Below are 16418 nucleotides of genomic sequence, written 5' to 3' on the forward strand. Positions count from 1 at the left end.
TTCCTTCCTCATTCCCCGGACGGCCATTCCAACCCCTCTCTCATTCTTGCGCCCTCCTCTCTCCTCGCCACGTTCTTTCTATCTCAAGCAGGTGTCGGCTTCACTCTTTCAGCTGTTCACCTTGCTGTCCGTTCTTTCCCGTCCTAGCCTGGTCGATTCACTCGAGATTCTCCTGACCCATTTCGTCCGACTGACTGTCTCTTGTCCGACCTGATACGTTCTCTATTCTTCGAACATACCAATAGCAACCAAATTATCCATTCGTGGTCTATTGCACTATTACTCCTTGATATTTTTGACGCCTTCGAAGACTCCCCCCGCTGGAACTTTGGTGTAAGTAGTGATTACGTTCCAGCTCAAGGGTATATCGGTCTTTAACGCTCTGCAGTAACCACTTCAATTCTTGACTTCATATTTTCGCCCTTGTCAATAGACACTTATCGTATACACTTCCAAGTACAACCCTCTTTTGAAAGAAAGTGAACTCGCCTGCCAAACATGTCGAATTTGTTTTCTAAACGACTGGTCGCTCGCGACGACAGCGACGAAGGCCTGTCTTCTGCTATGGTCGACCTTTTGATTGCGCTCTTGGTTCTCGTTCTACTCGGCTTGGCTCTCGTTGGTGCCCTTCTTGTTCTGCGTCGCAAGCGCATCAACAAGGAACAATCCGAACTTCCCGTACACAACGGACAATGTGTACCTCAACACCGCCGCCTGACGATCTCCGCACCGCCATATGCCAAGACTGAGTCCGTCTTGGTCTACGACGAGAAGCGCAGCCTCATTGAGAATTCATCGAGCCCCCCGCCGAGTCCCGTTCCCGAAATCCGAATTACTTTCCCCGAGGAGGAAGATGAGTCCGGAAAACGCAAGTCGGGACGTGTTGTGGTTGTCAGAATTAGCGAAGCTGGGGGTGTCGGTTTGGAACCTTGCCATGAGGACCTTCCACCGTATCAGTCCAGCGATGCTGAGCGCTTCCAGTCTCTGGATATCGAGCGCATGGGGGGTCTTAAAGAGAAGGGGGATGCGCCTAGATGGACTTGAAATGCCATCTGTCCCAATCCAACAACCGTTGGCGGCCTGATCCTTCGTCCATTGATACCCCTCTATCATCCGATCGCTCCTCAACCTTGTTTTCCGACGACCACAAAAACATGACGATACTCTGGCGAAGCTTTACTTCAAATCCCAGTATTATATTTGAGTTTTTGATTTTGTCTTCTTTTCGCGACTTGCACATATGCAATTATCCGTCCTGTCGAGTCACCCTGGGTTATTCACGCCCGGGGTTGCTGATACCGCTGGATTTTATGGTCATTTCTCTTCCTGCAACCCACCCGAAGATCGAACTAAAGGCATCCTACAGCTGAATTGTGTATAGCAAAGGGCTGCTGGTTAATCTAGGGAGGTCTTCTAAAGTCTCTCTATTTCTATTCTCTTTTTCCCCTTTGGTTCCTGTTTGCCCCTTTCCTTTCTATAGCGTTCGTTTCTTGTGCTTGGTCACCCTGGCTCTTTCTTCCCTGTCACGTCCCTAGGGTTAAAGAGCGTTATGTCCCCGATCTGTTGTATCGACCGTTTCTTCTTTCTTCCTTCTACTAACCCCTTTTTTCTTTTCTTGTTGTATTATTTCTTTGTCTGCTATTTTCGTTGATTCTTTCTCACCTTCACCCTTACAATTCTCGGGTTTGCCTTTAGAGTACCTTACAGCTGGATAATGTATGTAACTAGTCTGACTTGACATTGCACGGCTACTTTCCAGAGTGCCTCAATGAACTCGTTTATTCGTACATCATCAATGAAAGTTTATGACGTTATTTCCTACTTTAGAGCTTGGATTATATGCAGTAAAGGATCTGCTGGCTCATTTGTGGGGCGAGAAGTGTAGACTACCGTAAACATCACACTGACATTCAAGACCTTTCAGGAGTCACAACTGAACGTTACATCCCGCTTGAATGCAGCCGTTCTTTGTTCACCCAACCCTGTTGCCGTCAAGCGGTCTGGATCACAGACTAACCAGAGAGTATCTATCTGGGGTGTCTAATCATCCCCAATTTGAACCTCGACACTGTGATGGCACTTAAATTATCATTATGTGCTAAATTGTATAGTCCCAAGTAGGCGAGGTAAACAGTTGTCCCTTTTCAGACGAGCCCCACTCCCGCAGGGCTCTGGATGTTCCGTGCCGCGCCCGCCAATCACCAGCCTGGAATAGGCCCATTGCCTGCCGAAAGCGCCGAATCCCCGACGTCACGGGGCTTTCCCATCGATGCTTTTTTGTTCGCGCCCACAGCTCTCCCACTTCTTCTTCGACAACTTGCGATTAATCCTGGAACTCGCCTCCTCTTCATGTGCGCAATTGGGTTTCCCGCTGGGACAATGTCTGCCCTGTGAATCCAAGTGAATCCGCAGGTCATCAAGGTCTTTGGACTAGGTGTTTTTTTCTTAATCTCTTTTTTTTTTCTTCTTCCGGAGGAAGCGACTAATTTCGCCCACCTCTTGTCCCCTATTCCTTTTCTATTTTCTTTTAATACAATTGCTCCTCCATTACGAGGGGCTCTTTGGTATACCACGGAAACCAACAATTTCCCAGTCTCTCATTAGATGAACAGCTCTTTGACAACTTAGGAATATATCCTCCCCTCCATGATGGTTTCGGCAACAAGCCCGGGGCAGGGAAGTCCCAACCCCAATGCCTCTCCTCGAACCTCGTCGCCACAAGCCTCGGGGCGCAATGACACTCGAAAAGGACCCGTACCGAAGGCGCTGTCAGGGGGGAAGGGAAACAATCTGCAGGAGGCGCGAAACAGCCTTTTGGAAACGGAGTTTAAACTCAAACACTTCGGTCTGCTGGGTGTGCTAGGATGGATCCTGTGAGCTACCACTGCAGATGCTGCAACTCATTTTAGCTTGACAGAAAGCCATGCTGACGGGCCGGGTACAATGTAGGCTCCTACACGTTGCCGGGATCTATTTCTTCACCAAAGGTTTCCTCCTGACACGAATGGTTCTCGAAAATAAGTCGTCTTGCGACTTGCTTCCGTTTGACGATGCGCTACCAAATGCAAAGGCGGGCAGGGGAGGTGATGGATGCTGGCACCCGAAATCTTTCGACAAGGCTATTGTCATCATCATCGATGCTTTGCGCTACGACTTTACGGTCCCATTCGCGCCGACTCCCGAGAGTGAAGAGGCAAATCTGTTCCACGACAATATCCCTGTTTTGCATGAAACGGCCGTCAACTCTCCGGAGAACGCTTTCCTGCTACCCTTCATTGCCGATCCGCCGACTACAACGCTGCAGCGTCTCAAGGGCTTGACAACCGGGACCCTACCGACTTTTGTGGATGCCGGCTCAAATTTCGATGGGACGGCAATTGATGAAGACAACATTGTTGCGCAGCTTCGCGCCGCCGGAAAGAACCTGGTCCAGCTCGGCGATGACACCTGGCACTCTCTTTTCCCTGGATATTTTGACGCCAACCTTACCAAGCCGTTTGACTCGTTCAATGTGTGGGATCTACACACGGTTGACAATGGCGTAAATGAGCATCTGTTCCCTCTCTTGCACCCGGCAAATTCTACCAAGTGGGACGTTGTCTTTGGTCACTACTTGGGCGTCGACCATGCCGGCCACCGTTACGGCCCCAACCATCCGGCGATGGCCGCCAAACTCAGGCAGATGGATCAAGTCATTCGGGATCTCATTGCTAAAATTGACGACAGCACGGTTTTGGTAGTGATGGGCGATCATGGAATGGACTCGAAAGGAGATCACGGAGGTGAATCGAATGACGAGGTAGATGCGGCTCTATGGATGTATTCGAAGCAAAAGAAATTTGGTCGCACGAGCCCGGACACTGCCTTGCCGCCTAGATATGCTCGAGAGCGTTTTGTCCCGCAGATCGATCTCGTCCCAACCCTCTCGCTTCTCCTTGGTATACCGATCCCCTTTAACAACTTGGGTTCCCCGATTGAAGAGGCCTTCGCTGGTCCTGGCGGAACTGACTGGAAGAATCTGGTGAGCGTCAACCGCTTGGCTTCCGCCCAGATCAAAAGGTATCAGCATGAGTATGCGCAATCTCGCAGCGCCAATGATGGTGAAGAATTTCTTTCGCTGAAACTCTGGGAAGCTGCGGAAGCCGAGTGGAAGAATCTGCCGAGATTTGGCAAGTCGAATGCGGATACAATGCGTCCTGTCTATGACTCTTTCAGGCGGTACCAGCGAAGCACACTCGATATCTGCCGCGATCTTTGGGCCAAGTTTGATGTGCCAAGTATGATCCAGGGTGTTGTTATTCTTGTTGCCGCAGTAGTTCTGCTTGTGCTCTATGCGCGAGGCTTGAGGGTGGACCGGACTGAGCTCACCACTTCTTTGCTCTCATCTGCTGGAGTTGGCTCTGCAGTTGGCGCTGTTATTGGCGCATGTCTGGCCGTCTCGGGCGTCATGGAAATGCCGCTAGCTGAGGCGTCGGCCTTGTTCGCTGCCGCAGGAAGCATTGTCACTGCTTCGTGGTCAATGTTCATTAAACCGGAGCGTCTGGTGCTTCCTCTGCCGAACTCTCTGTGGGGATGGCTCGCCGTCATTTTCACGGTCAGCCAGTCAGTCGGGTTTGCGTCCAATTCATACACCATCTGGGAAGATGAGATTCTTCTGTTTTTCCTCACCACTTTTGGTGTGCTTGCTGGTGTGTCGTCTATGCGGCAAAAATCAACCACCGACAGAGTCCTGGGCGTTTACCATTCCATCCTCTTTGTTGCCCTGGGAAGAATAGCCTCGCTATCTCGCCTCTGTCGTGAAGAACAGATGCCTTTCTGTCGCTCCACGTATTACGCTTCGTCTACCTCCTCCACATCTGCGCCATGGCAACTTGCTATCCCATTCATAGTGACACTGGTGCTCCCCACAGTTGTCAGATCCTTTTACGTTGCATCGAAATCTTATGAAGGTGCGGCGTCTTTGTGGATTGGGTTTGGTTTCCGGTTGGGCCTATTTATCGCCTCAGTTTTCTGGTTGTTCGAGGGCGCAGATGACGGCGAGTGGCTCTCATTGAGCAAGGAGACCCTGAAGTCGATTAGAGTATTCCTAGCACAACTTGTTCTGGCGATTGCATTCGCAGCCGGAACGACTGCATTCATCTACTCGAAGCCGTGCATCAGCATCAGCGTCAGCAAAGGCAACTCTGATGCTGACAAGCAGGCCGCCCCTGCGTCTGCCCAGGAACCCCCTAGGACCACCGTCACGATCCTGGGCTTTGGCAACGTTTACGGAACGCGATTCTTTCTTCTCGTTGTTAACTTCTGCTTGGGCATTGCCCTCATGCAGAAGCCCATGGGACAAGGTGCCATCGGCCTGTTACTCTGGCAGATCCTCTCTCTCCTCGAAATCCTCGACACGAACGCACTGGTCATGGGCAACTCCGCCATCGGACCCATCGTCCTCGCGCTTCTCGGGTCCTTCTACTACTTCAAGACCGGCCACCAAGCCGTCCTCAGCAGCATTCAATGGGAAACGGCCTTCATCCCCCTTTCAACCATCAAATACCCCTGGTCCCCCATTCTTGTGGTCCTGAACACCTTTGGCGCGCAGATTCTCACCGCCGTCGCCGTCCCTCTCACCGTGCTTTGGAAGCGCCCTCTCCAACTCACAGACCAGTCCGGATCCCCCTCGAAATCCTCAAACCCCGCCATCAAGATCCTATCCAACGTCATTCAAGCGGCCTGCACCTATCTCCTTTACTTCGCCACTATTAACCTGGCTACCACCATGTGGGCCGGCCATCTCCGTCGCCATCTCATGCTCTACCGTATTTTCTGCCCCCGTTTCATGATGGGTGCTGCTCTGCTCGGCGTCGTGGATATCGTCCTTATCCTATTCTCCGTGGCTGGCGTCCGATTCAGCACCCTGAGCGTCGGTGAAATCTTCGGGTGGTAAACCTGGAGATATAGATGGGGATTCAAGGGATTCCTCAAGTTGGTTGTTCCGACCTAAAAAGAAAGGAGTTTCCCCAATCCTACCATGCAGACAAAAAGCGACTTCCACGAAGAACAATCAATTGATCATTGATTTCCGCTACATAATCTATCCATCCATCCAAATCAACGAAAATAGACCGACCATATGAAGATGAGATGAGATCAGGCCTATCTTTCCTTGATTTTCCCACTCTCTTCCAACAACATCCTTACCGTACCTTTTATCTTACCTTACTTAACTTTGCATACATATTTCAATTTTCTTCCTCTTTTCTTGGATCTTCTACATGTATAAAGTGACTCGAGACAGAAAATTCTTTTTTCGTTCTTATCTATCTGTCTTGTATGTATAATCTTCCATTCTGTTTCGAGTTACATCTATACATATATATTGTCTGTATATACATTCTTTTCTTTTCTTTTCCTTTCCTCTTCCATTCTCCTGTTTCATTTTTACCCTTTTTGGGGTTGTTTTGCATAGGTAAGGTATGCTTGCATGCAAGGCATGGCATGGTCATGAACTGGTTTGATGGATTAAGTGGGTGAGGACACTTCTTGTTTCTTTAAAAAGAAAGAGAAAAAGAAAAAGGATGTGTTTGTGCTATCTGGTTGATCTGTTCCCCCACCCCCGACTTTCTTTCCCTGTTTCCTTTAATGTTCTACTTAATATCCATTCGAATTTCATGAATCAATAGAGATGAACAAAAAAAAATAAAGATACAGAAAAACCGATGGAAGAACACCTGGTTCCCTTCAAGTAATCCTGGTAAAGTACAGATCAAGCCTAAACATCAGGAGAAGCGATGCACACATCAATCAATCATGTCTGAAAATAGAGCGTTGTTCACAACCGCGTCCAGGAGTTTTATTTTTCATGTTTACAATGATAATTATAACAAAGCAACCACACCATTTTGATGATACCGTGGGACCTCTGTGAACAGGCAAGGAGAGGAGTCAGTGATAAGATGGAAAAAGAATAGTGTTTTGTGTTCGCCGAAATTGTGGAAGGACAGAGAAAAAAAAGGAAGAAAAACTTTTGCACAAGAGCACACGTAAACGGGGGTATTGACACAGGCTATAAAGTGCAGGAGAGGATAAGATATACATTCATTCGTAAGAGAACATGTCAGTATCACAGAAACATGAATTTGAAAAAAAAAGAAAAGAACTTTTTCCCCCTGTTTGTCCCACGTCCGTTTCGAAGATGAAAACGTTCAAGTACTTTTGGTTGTAGGTAAGCTAGTTGAGAGATCAATTCGGATGTCTTTCAACGGCCCCAGCGAGAGAAGTCTAGATTTTGAAGGATATTAGCATCTGCGGACGCGTTCCAGTCGGTAGCAAAATCCGCTCTTGTAGAGGGGTTGCGGGAAGGTAGTTCCTCAGAGTAGATGTTGGCCTTGGTGTTCCGACGTTGGCTGGGATAAGCGCCTTCTGCGCCTTCGGGGTTCTGAGATTGGGATCCAAGTGCGCGCTCACGCAGTCTCTTGATTTCACGCAGCCGGTTTCGCCAAGATGAGACGTGCTCGCCTTCCTGGCTATTCCACACAAGTGAGAAGACGGAAGCATTCAAGGCAAGGAAACGGACAAATGCCGCGAGGTTCTTCCCTGAGATGACCTTGGGCGCGGCCGCGGGTGATATCTCAGGGAAACCTGGCTTGCTTATGACTTGCACATAATAGAAGAGATTGTCAAAATAAGCAGTTCCCAGATTGGCATCCTTGGAATCGTTGGCAATGCGACACACAGGGCTGATGACAATATTGACAAAATTGAACTGTGATGGGATCGTGTCAAAATTGAACGGAAGATTAGACCGGTTGAAGATAATGTTGACAAAGTCATTTCCAATGTGACGTTTCTTGTTGACGCACGAGGGGTCGTTGTCAAAACTGGTCGGCATCATGGTCGCCACATGATAAACGATTTCAGTCACCCGATCCCGCCAGGCATAGGTGAATTCGCCATCCATGTCGGAGTGCAATCCCTGGGTATTGAACTGTGCTCCCTTGAGGGGAACCTTTGTCCCGAGTCCCGACAAGAAATGCTCGTAGTCCGGACTACCGCTTGTATTCGAAAGAACATCGGCTTCTGCTGTCTGACCATTGCCTATGTACAGAACTCCGATTTTATGTCCATCCACAATGTCATTCCGGTCGAATGTACTGAGGGCACGACGGGTAATGTCGTCCTCGAGAAGTGGGATGGGCTGCATAGAGGTGGGCGTAGGGAAGGCTGTAGTGGTCATTTGGAGCATCACATGGCTGGGAAGAATGGCAGTGCGCATATCATCAGAATGAATATGGGCTTCGGCTGTCGGAGGGACTTGATGAGGGAGGACAGGTGCAGTCCGCTGCTGGTACATCGCATAGGTTGTACCGGATGCCTGTCTCTTGGTGATTTGGGTCAAGCCCGACACGCCCGCGGTCTCCACGGTGATGATACTCATTCCAACCACCCATGACTTTTTGGTAACGGGCCCATCTGCTGGGGATGGGGGAAATGTTGCGTATGGAATGGTTTCGCCCAAGTCCGTGAACGCGACCCGCTGCATCAGGTCAAGGAAAACTTGACTCTGCTCTTCTACCATCTCTTTGCCATGTTCATCCTTGAAAATGAGTCGACTAGTTATCCAATTGACATGCTTGGCTCGGTCCTGCAATTTCAATGACAGGAACCAGAAGACCATGACATGATGCGTGAGGGTATAGATATATCTTGACATTCCGTCTTGCAAGGAGGGATCGGGCACCTCGGCCGGAAGAGCCGCGGTTTCGCGCATTCCACTTCCAAGTCTTGCGGATACTTGCGTGGTGGTTCGAGTGGGCGACTCGGAGGATTTAAACCGATGCTCCCTCGAAGTTTGCAAAAAGCGAATACAAACGCCAAACACGGTGCGAATCTCTTCTTCCCGTAGATTGATGTATACATCGGGAAGACGCGCAAGTAGCGCTAGAAACTCGAGGATGTGAACAGCAAGATTGGACATGGTGATCACTTTGGACATTTTATCAAGTATTCCGTTCAAAGATTTCGTCACAGAAAGGGGGATTTCATGACAACAGACAGAGAGTGCGTGGATACAGCCCCGAGATGTGCCTCCCCAAGACCCAATGATCCCCAGCATGAATGCGCGAACAAGTTCGTCTTCTTCACTTTTGGCGAAGTACTCATGGTAACTGATAAGTGCGCAAAGGGATTCGAAGATATACCCCGCCACATCCGTCTTCTTCACGCCAGTCGAGGGAGGCGGCTCCCGGAATTTGTCATTCTTAACCTGATCACACAAAATGCTGCGGAGAAGTTTTATGGGCGGGATTGCATTCGTGAAAAAGTCTCGGTTGCGAAGTTGAGGCCCAAGGTGAGTGAGAACATAGCTGTAGATATCCCAATTACTCTCAGTCTGAAGCATCTGTATGACGGCCTCGAGCCAAATGTTTGCTTTCAACGCGATCTTTTGGGTGGGCTCTGCCTCAACGGGGCTTGACGTGTCTGGTGTCGCATACGCATAAACAAAGGGACTCGACTCATCCGGAGGCTCTTCAGGTAGGACTTGGGACGAGGCATAAGTCCAAACCGGCGGCGTCAACTTGGACGTACGCATGCTGACCGATGCATTTCGAGCAGTAGAGCGAGAGGAGAGGCTAGCTGGATCATGGATTGAAAGTCTTCCTTGAGCTGGCGGGCGTAATTGGTCATTACCAGCACTGTGCTCTGTGCTTTGATCCTCGAAAGTATGCGATTTGGCGCCAACATCTGTATTGCGACCGGACATTCCCATGATGAAATCATTTTCTGAAGTAGATATGACTGAGATGGATCCCGAGGAGTCACAACGAAGCCTGAAGAGTACTTTGAGAACAGTCAATCGCGAATCCACCGGCCGCTCTGGTGATTTGGAGATCTCCTGGAGTGCGTCAAAGACCACAACTGCTTTGGTCGCGGAAAGGTTCAAACATCGCAAAAACATCCTCACCAAGCCAACAGAACAGACATTGGCTAATGATAGCTCCAAGACACTGCCTAGTGAAGGGCGCTGAGGTGGTAATGCAGAAGGTTCCGTTCCTTGGAGCAGCCCATCTTTACCCAGATCCTTATTCATCGGCGAACTGATGGTGTCCACCAGGAATTTGAAGGTAGCATCATCCCGAACAAGAATGGAGGTGTCCACAGCAAATGAGACCAAGGTCTCCAGAAACATGATATCGTCCTCATAAGCGAAACTCTCTAACATGAGGTCTAGGAGCCCCTGCTCCATAAATTGAACCAAGGATTCGTAGTTCGAGAAAGCGTCCTTTACCGTTTCCAGAGCTAGTATGCGTATATCGGATGGCTTAGTACGGGATCGGATGAAACAGCGGATCAGTCTTTGACAATGCTGTACCCAATCTGGATTGCCAGGGAAGCAAAGCCTCTCAGTCCTTACTGTACTGAGAACGAGTTCAGCCTGGGGAGGCTCGATCTGCTGACAGATATTCATCAGGAAGCGAGTGATCTCTAATTTCTGCTTTCTGTTGATACGCTCCCAGAGAGACTCGAGGGCGGAGGCAATTTGGATGATGCTAGCCAAGATGCTCGGCCTGGCGTCCTCGATAACGCTGCCCCTCGGATGAGGCACTGGGGCGCTAGGCGTTGTGGTGTAACATTCGTCCTCGTCGACAACTCTAAGTGAACACAGACTCATAAGGTTGACGAACCCTACCCAGTTACTCCCCAGGGCTACGTCAGCGAAGTCCCCATCCAGCACGTTCAGACACAACTCCAAAATGTCCGCCTCCAATCTGCCATCATCCTTTTTGTTTACTCTGGGCTGTTCCAGGATGGCCTGGAGAGAGTCCACTAGACGATCAAAATCGAGCTGTGGGATTCCGTCTTGGCCGTGGGCGCGAATAAGATCCGTGAAAACGTGCACCGATCCACGTAAGACCCCTTCAGGAGAGTCGAACAAGAACGAGTACAGAGTGTCCATCATCTCCGCCTGTTTTTTCGACTTTGCTAGATTTCGAACGGCTCTTGACGTGGGTCCCGACAAAGATTTGACGGAGGCATGGATACTGCACAATACCTCCAGCAGAGGGATAAAACTTCCATCTGGTACGTCCGCATATAGGATAATGGAGTCGAAAACAGCCAGTGAGTTTTTAATGTCGGCGGCAACAGTTGTCTTCTTGCAAACAATAAAGATCTGCTCCAGCAATCGTTGGACCTCTTCACTACTAGGAGGGCTTCGCTGTAGAGTGATCAGATCTACTGCAAATTGCAGCAAGTCGTCTAGTACGGTGTCGTCGTAGCCCAGGCCATTGGCTCGGCCGACTCTCGATTTTCGCGCCTTGAGCCGGACGCTCGATATGAGCTCATATAACGGGATTATACAAGATGAAATGATAGGGAGAATGGATGAGTTGGTGAACTCTAGCTTTCTGCCATGGTCCGACAGTGATATTAGCGACTGAATTCGTGCGGGAATCACGTCAGGTTCGGAAGAACTAGAAATCGATTCGAAGATGGTGCGTCTTGCTGCTGGTGATAGGTCTTGGCGCGATGCGACGGCTTCCATCAACACCGAGCCACTCCGTCGAGCATCTGCCGAGCTGGCATGGTGAATAAGGTAGGATCCGGCCTCCCACAGCATAAGTGATTGTTCCGGAGATAGCCATTGGAGTGATTTTGCGGCCTGTTCGGCTTCGTCAATGGCCTGGCCTAGGTTATGTTTCTGGGTGATGATCCTGAGCGACGTTTCGAAATCCGGCGCACCAGTAGTGTCCGAGGAGCTCGAAACGACGCTGCCACGATGCATTGAGTCGAATCCAAATGAAATCAGATTGCTCCTGCGTCCATCTGAAGTCTGCGACAAGGAATCACTGCTGTCTTTCAATGAGACCGGGGAAAGCGACTTTGGCCGCGAAACGCCTAAAGACTTGAAAACGTCCGCGAAACTCGATGTGGTGTGTTTGTAGTTTGAGGTTGATGAAGCATCGTCAGAAGACATGCGTCCCAGTGGACGGAGATAGCGGGTAGTGTTGGGCCGGAGAATTATATAGCTACCCGGTAAGAGACCCAATTAGCAAGACCCTTCCATAGATAGGTGCGAGCCTGGCCCCGTGAAACAGGCCGCACAACTGACATACCAAAACAAGGGCTCACATACCATTAACTGGTCGATCACAGAAGCTCATGTTCATTAACGGCTGCTAGGACGTGTATTGGGAGTCTTCCTCAGACAAGACCGGTGGCAGATGCGACAACTTGGGTTTCAATGGAAAACCATAGCTTGAGGGGTAGACGGAAGAGGTTTCATAGAAGAGCAAGAGACAAGATGGTCACATCCAAAGCTGAGAAAGACCTCCGGAGCAGTTATTTCCTGAGACCGACAGACCGAGAGCCGATGGGATGATAGTTGGAGATACAGCGAAGGTGTGCCAAGACACTTTTCCCCTCAGAGCATTGACGATGATGATCTGGCGGAGGCTCGGATTGTAGTTGATCCGGTGCTATCACCTGATGGGCAGAATCACCCCGCGGACATGGCTTCACCGCCTGGGAATTGTTGCAAAGCAACCGCCAAACAAACTGCCTGACCAGGAATACAAGCTCTCACGGCTTTTTCCTACGGGGGCACTGGTATTTAGCTGTTTGCAAAAATCCCGCCCACAGCAATCCATCTTTTTATTTCTTAAACCCCCATCTCCTCCACTATACCCTCCCTACGTACACCGTCATTCATAGTTAATCCCTACGTTTCTTGTACTCGCCCCGCTCCAATATGGCCGACAACCTTGGAGCTGTTGCGCAGCTCCTCGAAGCAAGTTTGGACCCCAGACAAAACAAACAAGGTATGTTCTTTCTTTTAACTATTGATGCTACTTGTCAAGAGGAGTCAATGTATACTTTGAACGCCGTAACTAACAGCGAACTCCAAAGCCGAACTTGCTCTTCGCCAGGAAGAAAAAAAGCCCGGCTACTCTTTGCAGCTTCTACAAATCACCGCCTCTGCAGCCTATCCTTACAATACCCGCCTTGCTAGTGCGCTTTGCTTCAAAAACTTCATTAAGTGGAACTGGACGGATGAGGACGGAAACTACAAACTCCAGGAAAATGAGGTCACGACGATTAAACGAGAGCTGATCAGCCTGATGATCTCGGTCCCGACGGGTATCCAGACTCAGTTGGGAGAAGCCGTTAGTGTGATTGCCGATAGTGATTTCTGGGAGAGATGGGACACGCTTGTGGATGTGAGCTACCTTGCCACCTTTGGGACCTTGGTTGCCTTGGACGTTACTGACGAACAACTTTTTTCAAAGGACCTTGTTTCGAGACTTCAACCCGCCAACCCTGCTGCCAACATCGGCGTCCTACAAGTCGCACATTCCATTTTTAAAAGATGGAGGCCTTTGTTCCGGTCGGATGCCCTCTACATAGAAATCAACCATGTTGTTGAGAAATTCGGAGCCCCCTTCCTGAGTTTGTTCGAGGTAATTTTCCCATGTGGCTCTGCCTATCCTCACCTTTTATTTTTTGCACATTCGAAGATGTAAGGAGATTTGAAATCACGGATTATACTAATTCTCATAGCAACTGAACAACTTCATTGAGCAAAACAAGTCGAATAAAGAAAATCTCGCCCAAGGGTTTGCGCAGCTAAACTTGATGGTCAAGTTGCTCTATGACCTTTCTTGCCACGATCTGCCACCCGTTTTCGAAGATCAAATTGCTGGGATAGCTGGTCTTTTGCTGAAGTATCTCACCTATGACAACCAATTGCTTGTCACTGATGATGATACCGAAGCCGGTCCGTTGGAGTTTGCGCGCGCCGCCATCTTCCAGGTCCTGACTCTGTATGTGCAGAGATATCAAGATGATTTCAAGCCTTACATTGGCGATTTCGTTCAGAGCTCTTGGAACTTCCTGACCACCATTGGCCAAGAAACCAAGTATGACATTTTGGTCAGTAGAGCTCTGCAGTTCCTCACTTCGGTTGCGGCTATGCCTGAGCATGCAATGGTCTTCCAAGATGAGAACACTCTCAAGCAAATCATCGAGAAGGTCATTCTGCCTAACGTGAGCCTTCGTGAATCGGACGAGGAGCTCTTTGAGGATGAGCCGATTGAATTTATCCGCCGAGATCTCGAAGGATCAGACAGTGACACAAGACGACGAGCCGCCACCGACTTTCTGCGCAAACTGGCTGAGAAGTTCGAAGAGAGCGTCACCAGGGTTGTTCTGCAATATATTGAGCATTACCTCGCTGAGTGCACGAAGAATGCGTCGAACTGGAAGGCCAAGGACACTGCCACCTATCTTTTCTCTGCCATTGCAGCAAAGGGGGTTGCCACTGCTAGCCATGGTATCACTGCCACAAACAACTTGATCAGTATCACCGACTACTTCCAGAAGCATCTTGCCGCAGATCTGGTTGGAGGAGACAGTGTGCACCCTATCCTCAACGTCGATGCTATTAAATACCTTTACGTGTTCCGAAGCATCATCACCAAGGAACAGTGGCAGGAGGTGCTTCCGCTTTTGGTCAACCAACTTGCCTCTTCCAACTACATTGTCTACAGTTACGCAGCAATTGCTGTCGAAAGAGCGCTTTACCTCGGTGATAGCCAAGGCCAACCGATCATCGCACCCAGCACTATTACACCCCTGGCTAAGGACCTGCTGCAGCACATCTTCTCATTGATCCAGAAGGACCCCGCTCCTCAGAAGATCCAGGAAAATGAATTCCTGATGCGATGTGCTATGCGAGTGTTGATAGTCATCAAAGAGGGTGTTGTACCGCACACCGACGTCGTGTTGCAGCATTTGATCAACATTACGCAGATCATCAGCAGCAACCCCAGCAACCCCCGTTTCTATTACTACCACTTCGAAGCCCTGGGTGCCTTCATTCGGTAAGTCAATCCCTCTTCTATTCTTGGGCAGGATAGAAAATCACTAACATCATTAGGTTTGCTGCACCTTCCAACCCGGACAAACTTGAGCAAGCTCTTTATCCTCCCTTCGCCAATGTTCTTCAAGGGGATGTGCAAGGTAGGCCGCCACTGTGATAAAAGCCCAAGGTTAAAGGTGATCGAAAACTAACGTTTTTCTCTCCGCACATCAGAGTTCATGCCCTACATCTTCCAGCTTTTCGCCGCTCTACTGGAGGCCAACCCATCAGGAACCTTGCCCAATTATTACCAGAACCTGATCGCTCCCATTCTCATGCCCGTCATGTGGGACTCGAAAGGCAACACGCCCGCTCTTGTGCGGTTGTTGTCGTCCATCATTTCTCGTGGTTCGCAATACATCATCGAGAACCAGCAGATCGAGCCTATCCTGGGTATTTTCCAAAAGCTCCTCTCGTCTAGGGCCAACGAAAGCTACGGCTTCGATCTTTTGGAATCTGTCGTCGCAAACTTCCCGCCGTGAGTGAAATTCATACCTGCGACAGCACCTAGGCTTTGCTGACGGGTTGATATAGGACTGCCCTGGAGCAATACTTCGTCTCGATCATGCAGGTGATTCTTATGAAACTCGAGAACAACAAGACCGAAAGCCTGCTTCTTCGGTTTGTTCGCTTCTATCACTTCATCTCCGCGCAAGAGGAGAAAGGCTACAGTGCCGACTTTGTCATCCAAGTTTTCGACAAAGTCCAGCCGACGTACGTGGCACCCATCCCCTTTTTTATCTACAAGCTAGAGATTGACTGACATAACCCAGCCTATTCACGCCTATCTACTTGAATGTTATCCTCCCCGAGACGCAGAAGCTTGCCCGCCCCTTGGATCGCAAGACCGCTGTTTTGTCTTTTACCAAGACGGTTGCTAACTCGGAAGCCTTTGCGAACCGGTACAAGAAGGGATGGGGTTTCACTGTCGAAGCCTTGTTGAAGCTTCTGGAGCTTCCTCCCCTTCCGGCTGGAAAGGACGACATCATTGCCGAGCACGATGTTGAAGACATGGCATTTGGAGTTGGGTACACGGCGCTTAACACCGTGCGAGTTCAGACTCGAGACCCTTGGCCGGAGACGGGAGCCGATCTCAAGGCTTGGGTTGGCCAGTATCTGAAAGCAGCGGACAAGAAGAACAACGGACGCATCACTCAGTTTGCCCAGGAACGTCTAGAAGACCAGCTCAAGGCGTTGTTTGGCAGCTACATCGCATGAGCGAAAGTGAAGCATCCGGTGGCAAGAAACGCATTGATCTTTCGATAGGAAGATGATAGTCCGCTGGCTTGGATACCCGGCGGTACAGCAGGAGAGCCTAACAGAGATAAATGGTGGGAGAGAGGATGGCGCACGTCAAAACAAAAATTAAATGTCCTTATGAACCTTGCTTAGATGACATTGAGATGTCCAGTTCCGTGTTATGTACAAGATAATCTATTTTACAGTAAATCTTCTTTCCAAGCATCTGGCTGGATGCTATGTGTATGTCATTCACTTCGAGCCACCAATG

At 49.5% G+C, this 16418-nt stretch overlaps 4 protein-coding genes across 5 annotated transcripts; 3 read left to right on the forward strand and 1 right to left on the reverse strand.

Moving 5' to 3' along the window:
• Nucleotides 1–498: 498 nt before the first annotated feature.
• Nucleotides 499–1044, forward strand: LDX57_008989 (uncharacterized protein; the record flags this gene model as incomplete). Its single annotated transcript, XM_046090712.1, has 1 exon — nucleotides 499–1044. The coding sequence occupies one exon, from the start codon at nucleotides 499–501 to the stop codon at nucleotides 1042–1044; it is 546 nt and encodes a 181-aa protein (XP_045946687.1).
• A 1602-nt stretch (nucleotides 1045–2646) lies between these two features.
• On the forward strand, nucleotides 2647–5935 carry GPI13 (mannose-ethanolamine phosphotransferase GPI13; the record flags this gene model as incomplete). The annotated part of the gene is made up of 2 exons (XM_046090713.1): nucleotides 2647–2873; nucleotides 2950–5935. 2 exons carry the CDS (start codon nucleotides 2647–2649, stop codon nucleotides 5933–5935), a joined length of 3213 nt encoding a protein of 1070 aa, XP_045946688.1.
• Nucleotides 5936–7246: 1311 nt separating this feature from the next.
• TSC2 (putative GTPase activating protein (Tsc2)) lies at nucleotides 7247–11965 on the reverse strand (the record flags this gene model as incomplete). Its single annotated transcript, XM_046090714.1, has 1 exon — nucleotides 7247–11965. One exon carries the CDS (start codon nucleotides 11963–11965, stop codon nucleotides 7247–7249), a length of 4719 nt encoding a protein of 1572 aa, XP_045946689.1.
• Nucleotides 11966–12569: 604 nt separating this feature from the next.
• On the forward strand, nucleotides 12570–16339 carry CSE1. 2 transcript variants are annotated; one of them, XM_046090716.1, is made up of 7 exons: nucleotides 12570–12809; nucleotides 12898–13448; nucleotides 13549–14870; nucleotides 14927–15009; nucleotides 15083–15386; nucleotides 15443–15622; nucleotides 15682–16339. In XM_046090716.1, the coding sequence occupies exons 1-7, from the start codon at nucleotides 12740–12742 to the stop codon at nucleotides 16124–16126; spliced, it is 2955 nt and encodes a 984-aa protein (XP_045946690.1). In that variant the 5' UTR covers nucleotides 12570–12739; the 3' UTR covers nucleotides 16127–16339. The 2 variants fall into 2 exon arrangements, with proteins under 2 accessions (XP_045946690.1, XP_045946691.1); XM_046090715.1 differs by having other exon boundaries at nucleotides 12898–13208; nucleotides 13278–13448; nucleotides 15083–16339.
• The last annotated feature ends 79 nt before the right edge of the window (nucleotides 16340–16418 follow it).

Source organism: Aspergillus melleus (genome assembly GCF_016097325.1).
Source record: "Aspergillus melleus strain CBS 546.65 chromosome Unknown contig5, whole genome shotgun sequence".
NCBI lineage: Eukaryota > Fungi > Ascomycota > Eurotiomycetes > Eurotiales > Aspergillaceae > Aspergillus > Aspergillus melleus.